The sequence below is a fragment of the Hippopotamus amphibius genome, chromosome 3 (genome assembly GCF_030028045.1).
Source record: "Hippopotamus amphibius kiboko isolate mHipAmp2 chromosome 3, mHipAmp2.hap2, whole genome shotgun sequence".
NCBI lineage: Eukaryota > Metazoa > Chordata > Mammalia > Artiodactyla > Hippopotamidae > Hippopotamus > Hippopotamus amphibius.
This window is the reverse complement of record NC_080188.1, coordinates 31,525,476-31,537,578: the sequence shown is the minus strand read 5'-3', so window position 1 is coordinate 31,537,578 and position 12,103 is coordinate 31,525,476. Positions and strand designations below refer to the sequence as shown.

General features: G+C 37.4%; 1 protein-coding gene across 5 annotated transcripts in view; it reads right to left on the bottom strand.

Annotated features, from left to right (window-relative positions):
* The window catches only part of LOC130848279 (RE1-silencing transcription factor-like), a 31,490-nt gene that overhangs the window by 8,815 nt on the left and 10,572 nt on the right, over window positions 1–12,103 (bottom strand). For 3 of the 5 annotated variants that reach the window (XR_009052589.1, XR_009052587.1, XR_009052590.1), the window contains exons 3-4: window positions 10,052–10,135; window positions 4,935–7,528 (exon numbers count right to left, since the gene is read on the bottom strand). Coding sequence is in view for 1 of the 5 variants with exons in the window: in XM_057726558.1 (XP_057582541.1) it covers window positions 5,451–7,528; window positions 10,052–10,135 (2,162 nt within the window). In the remaining 4 variants the exon portion in view is untranslated. The remainder of the gene's footprint in view (window positions 1–4,934; window positions 7,529–10,051; window positions 10,136–12,103) is intronic. The other 2 variants (XR_009052588.1, XM_057726558.1) reach the window with 2 other exon arrangements.

Genomic DNA, 12,103 nt, shown 5'->3' with positions numbered 1-12,103 from the left:
ACAGCCAAAAAAAAAAAAAAAAATCATGCCAGATAGAGGAAGCACTTTATATATTTAAGGATACTTACTTGCTTTGTTATCTACTGGAAAAAGTCTTAATACTAAAACTACATACCAAGCGCTAGGCTAAGTGCTCAATGAGCACTTAATACTTGGGAATTCCCTGCCGGTCCAGTGGTTAGCACTCGGTGCTTCCAATGCTGGGGTCTGGGTTCAATTCCTGGTCAGGGAACTAAGATCCCCCAAGTTGTGCGGTGTGGCCAAAAAACTATTTAAAAAACAACAAAAGCATTTAACACTCGAAAGCCACCCTATGGACAGAAGTCCCATATGCCCCCATTTTCTGGATGAAGAAATAGGTTTAATACAGTTAAAAACGATTTGCTCAGTTACAGTAATGAGAAGCCCATTGTGAACCAAGATCTAACTGCAAGGCCAACCGACTCGGTACAGCAAGCATCAAAATCCTTTAAAAGGGCATTCTGTAACACGGAAACTCTACCTACAAACTAGCGTCAAGCCCTTAGTGAGACCATGAGCAGAATACAAGCATGCCTAAAGAGTAAGCATACACAGATGATACATGTAAAAATCATAACAGGGTGAGCCTCTGAGAAAGGAGTAGCAAAGGACTTGAGAAACATGCTTGTAACCAAACACACTTGTAAATTAAAGGTAACAAACCAAGTCACACACCAATAACATTTATATATTCATGATAAATTCCCCATATATGCTTGGTCAGGCAGAAATTTTCCTACTTCTTGTTATTGATTCCACCATGCCAATAAAATAAATACTTGGAAATTCATTTTGCTTTTCAGTGATAAAAGTCTTGCAGAAGGGGAAAGAGGGTGAATCACTCATCAATTCAACAAGAAATACCCATTCTTTCCTGACTCACAATCTTCTAGGTCAGTGGTCCCCAACCTTTTTGGCACCAGCAACCGGTTTCGTGGGAGACAGTTTTTCCACAGACAGTGATGGTTCAGGCAGTAATGCGAGCGATGGGGAGTGACGGGGAGTGGCAGATGAAGGAAGCTTCGCTCACCTGCTCACTCGCCCACTGCTCACCTCCCACTGTGCAGCCCGGTTCCTAACAGGCCACAGACGGGTATTGGTCCTTGGGCCTGGGGCCTGGGGACCCCTGTTCTAGGTCACTTGCTGCATCAGGACAGAATGCAATCCAGTTGTTCTGATGTTTCTCCAAGTCGCTCTCCCTTTTCTCTCAAATCCACAGAAACACTAAGCCTTCAACACACAGCACAACTGTTTATTTCCATTAACAAAGGAAGCAGAACCTTACTACAATACACTTTATCACTTTCCCTTGGATTTCATTTTCTTCTCAGACTTCTAATAGAATAAAATCCTTAAAACAGTGCCCTAGCATTCAGTGAACATTCAATGTAACTTGTCTTATTTTCCCTTCAATGCATCTTTTTCCAATTATGAGTGAAAATTTACTGACACCAGGCCTGCTCCTGAGAATGGACATGTATTTTACAACTGTTAAGGGGGCCTGTGGTTCACAAAAATTACTACATACAACTTCCCATAAATTGTCTTCAGGTTGTTTCTCCCCTACTTCCACATCCACTTCCCAGAATGCAGATTATAGGAAGAGAGGCTTTGGACTACTATCTACTGGATTGTTTACCCCAAACAAAGATTTCCACAACCTTCCTACTTACCATGGGTTATAAGGAGGAAAAGACTCTGAGAATTACTAATACACTTGCAGTTCCAGCCCAATATATTTGGCTTCCTTGACATCTGATAATACCAAAAATAAACAAAGGCATAAAATGCTTTTTAAAACTTTATTTCAACATAACTATGCTTACAGAAATATACTCATATGGGTTAATAGAATGCAATTTAACTTAACCTACACAATTTGGACCAAAAACCTGGTACATGGTTTGCTTAAAAAAAAAAGATTTGCAAATCTGGTTTATTTTTCATCTATTACAATGTATATAAAAGATCCTCCATCAAATGCTGCTACAGCAACAGCAAGAACCTTGAGAAATTAACCTTTGGTTTGTCTGTGAAAAATAACATGTATTGCACTGTAAAAGCTTATAAAACTGGTGTAACAAAACATTGTTGTAATGTTTCAATACCAGTTCACAAAGTTCAAAAACTAATGGATGCTGACAAGGGTGGCGAGAGCCTATGCATACGTGTGAAAATATAAACGTATCTGATCTAGTTAATATTGCATGAAGATCACAAATCTACTCAAACCAAGATTCAGATAATTTCTTAAATGTGAATTAACACTATCAGTCCAGTTCATCTGCTAAAGTCAACAAGGAAACTCTGCATAGTAGCTGTTTTTCTGATTTGTGCAAAAAAAGAAAATTAAGTTCTTCCCCAACAATTTATTCCAGAACTACAACAAAGCATTTCTGCCACTGTCAACATTCATGGGGTAAGAGGAGATGAGGTTACTTAGGCTTAAATCTGAATTAGCACACAGATGCAAGAGTTCCCAAAGTTAAAGACCAAAAAGTGTCTCTTAAAAAAAAAATGGCCCTTCTTGGACCACTAGAGGAAAACATCTAGCAATAGCTAAAAGAAGCCTTATCAAAAAAAATTTTTTTAAAGCAGCCCTTTATGAATTACATCTCAATTTAAAAAAAAAAAAGCCCCCAAAAAGCAGCTCTGAAAAGAGGAAAAAAATATAACTTAAAATATCTTGAAAAGCAACGTGAATATAGTGCAGAAGACAGTTAAAAGAGAGATCCTTTTACAAAGCTACCTAGGATTAGGCTTATAATCCTGTATTCTTAGTATTTCAACTGTCACTCTAATACTAAACATCAATTTACAAACAACATGTTCACTTTTTAATTCCATTATCAAAAGGGAAAATTCTAGCTTCAATCCTATGCAGTAGAGGGGAAACTGATAAACAAAAGATTCAGTCTCATGCAAATAGCACATTTTTCAAATGGAAGAACTCCTAACTAGACCAGAAGTTCCTGTTACTAATATACTTTTCAATGAAAGAATTTTTAATATGAACAAATACATGGCATTAAGGTTCAGAACCTAATATAGGTCTGACAGTTAAGTCCTTATTTTCTGGAGGAAAGGCCACCAGTCCACTTCCCTTCCAGTAACAATGCTTTCACAGATCACTTTAATAATAAGGGGTTTTAATTTTTCTTTTTTTTTTTTTTTTGGCATTCTAGTCTTAAAATCTAGATAATTAGTCCAATTCCTCAGAAGTCAATTTTTTTTCTTTTGACATGTCAAAGAATCCACAAAACCTCTTCCCCAAACTGATTTCCAATCTCCAAATTGTACTTAACATAAATATTTTCATAGGTACTGTAAAAGGTAACTTTTTAACATAAAAATGTATCCATGAACATTAAATCTAGTCGACAGAAAGGTTTAACCAGCTTTATAATTTAAGTTTTAAAACATAAATATTTGCAGCTTGATCTGTTTGACAATGATTGTCAGAGCTGAGAATTCACCTAGAATTCAACATCATTTACAAATCCCCATTATGCACACAAAACACACACCAGTAACACACAACTTACTCAAGTCTTGAGAAAATCTGCTTCTTTAAATCTTTGGCCTCCCAGTCAATTCCAAGTTCAAATGTCTTTTCCCTTAAATTTCACTCTCAGATTAATGAGTTTTCCACGCACACTTTAATACGTTACCTAATCTTTCATGTTGCATTGCCAAACTCTGAAACCTGCCTCAGAGATCACCAGACAAAAGAAAATAAAATATAAAGTGGCTACTTCAGAATAGAACATGGGAGGATCGGAATCAAGGTTCCCTACTGGGATCATACTTTATTTTACTGTAATGAATACCTTATCAGCAAGGAAAAAAAAAACCTATGTTAGATTCTTTCATATTCTTTGGTGACTGGCCAAAGAACCTACCAACAAATTTGGGGTACATACTCTTTTCCATACAAAGTGATCCTGCAGGAACACAAGAATAGCTGCTATTCATTTGAGGCCTCACCTGTAGAAAAAGGCTGTCCCTGAAAAAGCCAGGACACCCACTAGTTGGTGGAGATCCCTGAGAAAGTGTGACTTTTTAATCTGGACTGAATTTAAATTTCGCCAGCCTTCTTCATTGCATTCACAGGAAGTAGCAGCTGGCCTATCAGCACTCACACTACCTTCTCATCCTACGTTTTCTGTATAATTGTTATGGCTTTGGAATCTCATAAACTGATATGCTGAATAACTTGAAGAAGTAATTAAGGCTCCTAATTCCAGATTTGCAGTTTCCAAATAAAAATTACAGTTCTTTATTTAGCGGAGTAGACATATAAACACCAACCATCTTATGAAAATAGCTTTTCCTCTAAGATACGATTTAACACAGTACATTTAGGAAGTAGATGTAGTAAAACAGACCAAGAGTTTACTTATGGTTGGTATCTGAGATAAAAATCCATTCAGTACAGAGCCTAGTGGTTTATTTACTGTAAAGTTCAAACTGAGAGCTGTGCAGTCACTATATCAATTTAAAATAAATAACTTAATATGAAATACAGATTCTGGCATAGATATAAGATGTTAAAATCAAAATCAATGGACTGAATCTGCATCTTTCATTTGCTCACAAATTTGAGGAGACTAATGTTCTGCAAAAAAGACAATTGCGGCAGGGGGAAAGAAAACTGCTCTTTTGAAAACAAGACTAAAAAGCATCCCTCCAAAGAGATCAAAATAAACATGCATATATAGATATAAAGTGTTACGACACAAATGCTATTTCTAGAAAAAATTTAACTGCATAGGTTAAGAAAAACAATGTGCAACATCTTAAAGCATTAAAGCACCAGAAAAAAAAAAAAAAAACACCAAAATCATTGTTTTTATGCCGATTAACATACACAAATAAACATATATACTGATCAGACCTCAAGAAGTAAATACCTGGATTGATACAACGTCCACTCTGGGGAGAATTTCTCTTCAATGTAAATGTCTCTTCTCATCTCTAAAACAATTTTAAAGTGCTAACTTTATATAAAGCAGGCAAATTCTTCAAGTAATTTGCTATTTAAGCATGCCAATTTTTATAGAGCTAAACAAGAAACTATGAATAAACTAAAGTGAAACAGGAAGATAGACATGGGGAAAAAACTGACAAGTTATAGCTGAACAAATCAATAAATGCTCCAGCAACACCTTGGCCTTCTTGGTTCAATTAAAAGCAAAAGCTAATAGATTTAGATGTCTACTGGTTTAATACACTAACTCCCTTGAATTTGCTAAGATCTGTACATCAACAGATACACAGAGCCCTAAGAAAAAGAACTGCCACTTAAAAATCAAGACTGGATAATAATTAAAGCAATTTTAAAAACAAAAGGTTGTCTACTACTACAAATGAATATAAAATGTCACAGACCTTACAAACTGAGAACTGAAGCCTTGCCCAAACTTTAATTACTCCTGCCCTTGAGCTGCCTTTTCAAGGAAGTAGACATTAACTAAATGGCGATTAAGGTGTTTGCTATAATCTTTTTGCTTTCTAAAAGAACGATCACAGAAGATACAAACAAAATCTCCCTCCGCCACTTTGACTGCCAAGGCCTCCTTTCCATTTTTTCTACTAGTCTCTTGCGGAACAGGCCGAGCCCCATTCAATCCAGAATCATCACTATCCTCTGACATGTTGTCACTTAGGTCACTTCCATCATGACTGTGGATGCCTTCGTCTTCGTCCATTTCCTGAGACTCATTTACTGCCACGGTGACAGGAGGTGATGCCATAGCAGCTGTGGTCACTGCTTCACCTTTTTCGAGCAACAGAGGAAGAAGTGGTGGTGAAATTGGTTCTTCAACTGCCAAGTTTCTGCCGGAGGGATTCCCTGTTTTCTTCTCACAAGTGTCCATCTCCATTTCACAAAGAATAGTGTCAGCCTGATGTTTACCATGTAAAGTTTCACCCTCTGGCATATTCAAGCTTGCTTCAGAGGACGAAGTACTGACAGATTCCTTGGTAACAGCAGCAAGACCAGCTACACTCTTATCTGCCTCTCCTGCTTCCACTTTTTGAAGAGGAGCTTCTTTATTTCCTTCACCTGCAGGGAATAATTTTTGGTCTTTTGACTCCTCCTCTTTTAAGTTTTCCTTTGGCAGAGGTGGTGATGGTGGTAAGAGATCCTGTGCTTCCTTTAGAAGCTGCCTGTCTTTAACAGGCACTAAGCCAACTTCAATAAGGACTTGCTCCTGCACCATTTCACTCTGCATGCTGGACTTCTCCTTTCTATTATCTTTTCGCGGAGACCTTTTGGGGATCGGCTCCATGGGAGGAGGAGGCTCCGAATGAACAGGCCCCTCCTGGACACCCTCGACCTCAGCACACCCCACAGGCGGAGGGGGAGGAGGAGGTTCCATCTGAACAGGCCCCTCCTGGACACCCTCGACCTCAGCACACCCCACAAGCGGAGGGGGAGGAGGAGGTTCCATCTGAACAGGCCCCTCCTGGACAACCTCAACCTCAGCACGCCCCACAGGAGGAGAAGGAGGAAGAAGAGGAGGAGGAGGAAGAAGAGGAGGAGGAAGAGGAGGAGGAGGAGGAGGAGGGAGAGAAGGGGGGAGAGGAGAAGGAGGAGGCTCTGTCTGAGCAGACCCCACCTGAGCAGGCTCCGTGGGAGGAGGAGGTTCTGTCTGTGCAGGCCCCACCTGAGGAGGCTCTATCTGAGCGGGTCTCCTCTGAGCAGGCTTGTTGCTTTTTTTACATGATTTACTTCTCAGGGTTTTCCTCTTTGTACTGCTTTTCATGCAAATACTCTGCTTTTTAGTCTCCTCTACTTTGCTGTCACCCACTGGCACTTCCTGACTATTTCTGGATTTGCTTTCTGCCTTCTTTTTCTTTTTTGTCACAGGTTCATCATTAACAGGATCTTGGGAGGAATGGGCTTCAGCGTCCATCCTCCTTTTGCTTCTCTTGCTTTTACAGCTTTTTTCTGAATTATTTCCTGGGTGCACATCCATTTCTTTAGCTTCCATGGCCGATCTGCGAGTTCTGGTAGTCACTTGGCTTGAGGCATTACTACAAGGCTTTTTCTCTTTTGAAACATTATCTTTTCTCTCCACTTTTACAGACCTCTCGTGTTTCTTCCCAGTCACATCCCCCTTTGTTTTTGTCTGCTCTGTTTCTGTTTTTTCACTGGAGATTTTGTTATCGGGCAAGTCAGCCTCTCGCTTTTTGGTTTTCTTTAGTTTCACTTTTGAGACATCCATGGTTTTATTAGGACACGTAGGATGCTTAGATTTGAAATGATACTGCAGATTACACTTCTTGGAAGCTGCATAGTCGCATACAGGGCAGTTGAACTGCCGTGGATTTACATGGAGCTCCACATGTTTTTTGAAGTTACTTCTATCTGCTGTTTTGTAGTCACAGTGTGGGCAGTTAAGAGGTTTAGGCCCATTGTGAACCTGTCTTGCGTGGCGGGTTACTTCATGTTGATTAGAGGCCACATAACTGCACTGGTCACACTTAAATGGCTTCTCACCTGAAGGTAAACAAGAGATGTTGCAGAAGGCATACATTAAGAAATGAATTCAAGATTTATTCAAATACATTTATAAGGAATTGGGTATATGTAAAAAAACCAAAAAACCACCAAAACTATTTCTTGAAGACTATCATGCAACTTGCATTTACCATATTTATTTGTATATCTTTTCTCTATCCTTTGACAATGATTCTCATACCAAATGGAATAATAATTCTCACTTAATCATCATCTTCTACATGGTTCATCAAGCTAGGGCTCTCAAACACTATTAAAGAACACAGAGTCATCAAGAAGCACACAACAATTACTAGAAAAATGACTTGGGCTCTTGATGTTAATTGGGGGACAAGGGCACGCAAAGAGATAAGATAATTTTTAAGTTTTTATGTTTACTTAAGTGTATAATGGAGTAGAACATAAGACTCCCATACATTTCAGATAACCCTCGAGGCTTCATAAGAATTATACACTCTAGGCTACACTCCCAGACCTTCCATGTAAAAGTTTTAAAACAATGCTTTGGCCTCAGGGAGTAAAAGTCTTTTTCTTTAAATTAAACTTTTTGTCCACCATTGCAAGAGCTGAGTCAAGTTTCACTCAGCAAACTTTTCCACTGCCAGAGTTGCTATTCCACAGCAAAAATATGACAAGTCAGAAATCTTTTCTTGATTTTCTCCCACCTCCTTCTAAAGAATGGGCAAAGAAACTAGGCAAATGAAAAGGGGCATACAAATAGATATGGCATATAAAATAAAGCACAAAAACTCATAATCACAGGTACATACAAGACTGGAAGCCCCCCACCCCCACCCCCATATTAAAGGCATAAGATTAACTCATTCTACCTGAATACATACCCATCTAGATCACACTCTAGCAAATATTACCAAATGGTATCCATACCCCACTGGTCCAATGGAAAGCATAGTAGAAAAATGGAAATTGACACTTATGAAAATTCATCTCTCAAACATTCACAAATTCACATAAAATCTTATTTAATTTTTTCATAAAGCAAAACTACTCAGACATTAAGTAAAACCATGTAGATGGTCAGCTTTACACGATTAGAAAATGTCTGATAATGATAGAATACTCGATCACAAAAACAAAAACTTATCCAGGTATGTCAGATTGTAAGTGTAGCTAACAGGACAACTCTTTTCCACATTAGTCCCCTAACAGATTCATAAATAGAGGTTTCTAACAACATGCTACATTACTCTGTACTTGGCCTTATCTTGTCCTCTCCATTGAATGACTTCAATGCAGACAAATATTTACTAAACATATAGACAGAGAATGGGGAAAAGATACGTGACATACGGTTAAGAACTTGTTCTACAGTAAGAATACCGGGGGGGATCAAATATGGGCTCTGCAACTTACTGAGAGGTCTTGAGCAAGGTACTGAAAACTCTCTAAGGCTCAATTTCCTCATCTGTAAAATATGCTGAAGTGTTGTGAGCTATAAATAATCTAAGCCACATAGAGCTCTTAGCAAAGGAGAGATAGCCAAGCAGTCAATACACATTACCTGCAATGTATCACTTTCGGAATGGCTGGCAAGTTATAGAATGGGTAAACAAGAGGAAAGATTTCATGTGTCTATCCTGCCTTAATATATAAACCCTATCTTTGAGTAAACAAAGAGCTGATGGATGAAGTATAAAATAGATGATTGATAAAAAAAAAAAATAGTGCCTCCATGATAATCATCAAGTACTAAGTGAAAGGAAAATAATTTTTGCCGAAAAAAATATTTTTTCATCTTAAAAAGAGCAGTCCATGATAGAATTCAGTAAGATGTTAATTCCCTTTAACAAACATTCATTGTGCTCACAACAGGAAAATATTCAGAATGAATTCCAATACTAGCAGGATGGGGGAACTATCCAGTGTGATACCTACAAAACTATTATAAAGGCAAATACAAAATGTATTTCCTCCAGTATGAAGGAAATATTTCATCCAAGATGAAATGGTAACATAGCTACTGAGAAAAGGAAGAATTGCGGATCATGTCAAGATCTCTAGGACCACCCAAGGGTCAGTGTGGCCAAAACAAAATTATCCATTCAAGACCACCTGTGCTAATACTGACTTTTTTAACTTTGCCATCTATATACCTTCCAATTCTGGATGGTGACCATGATTATTTCATTCCTAGAGTGGATGAATCTCCCACTTGCTATAGTCCTATATTTTATTTATTATAAGTTAATAAATTGGAATCCTGGATAATCAATTATCTTTAAAGTTTGGCTTTTGTAAATCAATCCTCAAAAAACTTATCAATTCTCAAGAGAAAAAACCCAAATTTAAGGACCTAAGCAGCTAAAAAGGAATCCCGGGAAGCCAGCAACCACACACTGAAATTACATTAAAAATATAATATAAATATCCAAATTATATTAAAAATAAATCATAAATAATGACCCAGTTCCAGGTCTATAAGAACTTCCTTACAATGGTAGTTTACTAAAAATGATAGTAAAGTTCCCGTTTCTTACCAACCTGAATGAGTACGCATATGTCTGGTTAGATGAGTCTTCTGAGAACTTGAGTAAGGACAAAGTTCACATTTATATGGACGTTCTCCTACAAAAATATAATGGTTAATGTTCAAATGATAAAATAAGGCAAATACAATTCTCACTAACAATACACACATTATTCAATACTGAGCATTTTTTATAAATATATCTCATTGCAGTGGCTTCTCTTGTTGCAGACCATGTGCTCTAGGTACACAGGCTCAATAGTTGTAGCTTGTGGGCTCAGTAGTTGTGGCTTGCAGGCTCTAGAGCGCAGGCTCAGTAGTTGTGGCACACAGGCTTAGCTGCTCCATGGCAGGTGGGATCTTCCCGAATCAGGGATCAAACTCACATCCCCTGCACTGGCAGGTGGATTCTTAACCACTGCACCACCAGGGAAGCCCCAATACTGAGCATTTTTTAACAAGAATTTTTTCTCCCTATTCCTGGCAAAATGGCCAATTTTTATCATTATTAGAAAGGTAAATGATTTAATTCAGAATACACATTACATTATGTCTGCTTTGCTGCTGAAAAAAAATAACTGGCTTTCTGAATTGTCATAGCCCTTTAAATTTTCATAGTAATGCTACATGTGAAACAGCAAATATTAAGAACTGAAAAATTATCTTGATCAGGTATCAAGAAAATCTTTAAAATTAGAGCTTAAAAAAATAAAATAAAACAAAATAAAATAAAATTAGAATTATCTTTAAAGAAAAAAAATGTATCCAAATTTCTTGGTGCTATCGCTTGGGTAATTTTTTGGATCCTTGTAAATGATAAATTTACCATTTGAAATTGTTAGCTTAAAGCAAGAACATTTTTGAGTGGGGAGGCTGTTATTTTAAGCTAAAAATTCAAGTGGTGAACAGAAGTTTTATAAAAGACTCAGGTTAGTTTTAAATTATACTCATAAAGCCACAGGGACTGAGAGCAGCTGAAGATGAGAGATCAGTGATTTACTACTAAAGAATTTAAGACTCATAGGCAGAAAATGTGTGTTTTTTGGACATGGGTTGTCAACCCCAAAATACACTGAAAAAAACACCTTGACAATCTGTTTTTGTGTTTTTTGGCCAGAAGTTAGTAATTATGATCTCAGGCAAGCTTCCTCATCTATAAAAGTAACAGTACCTTCATGTTCTAGAATCGTGAGAATTTAAGATAATACATGTAGAGCATTCAACATGCTCTACACCAGCTATTATTCTGTCTGTATTACATTACAATAACAGATGTGTCTAATAACATGGGACAAGGAAAGGAATAGACAGTGGGAAAAAAAAAGAATGCAATGATAAGTGTGAAATGTGTTTCCTAATAACTGCTCAGCTGTTATTAGCTGGTACTATAGATTAGATATAAATAGCTCATGGCAACAGAACGCCTACTTTAGCCTGGAAGAATTTTAAGATCGCTTAAAAAATGTTGAATGTATGTCTATAAAAAAGATACATAATTGGCCAATAAGCACATGAAAAGATACACAATATCATTAGCCAGGAGGGAAATTAAAACCACAGTGAGATGAAGAGTTCATACCCACTAGGATGGCTATAATCAAAATAACAGATGTTAGCATTTATTTGTTAAGTTGTGGAGAATTTGGAACCCTGATACAGTGCTGGTATGACCATAAAATAGTGCAACCACTTTGGAAAACAGTTTGTCAGTTTCTCAAATGATTAAACATAATTACCATATGGCCTAACAATTCCTCTCCTGGGTGTATATTTACCTAAGAGAAATAATAACATGTCTACACGAAAACTTGTATATGAACGGTCACAGCATTACTCATAACATCCCCAAAAGTGGAAATAATCCAAAAATCCATTAACTGATGAATAGATAAACAAAATGTTGCTTACCCATATAAGAGAGTATTACTTGGCAATAAAAGGAAAACAAGTACTGTAAAGTACTGTACATACGACATGGATGAACCTTGAAAACATTATACTAAGTGAAAGACGAAAGACTGTAGCCACCGAGGGCCACATACTATGTGATTCCATTGATAATGAGA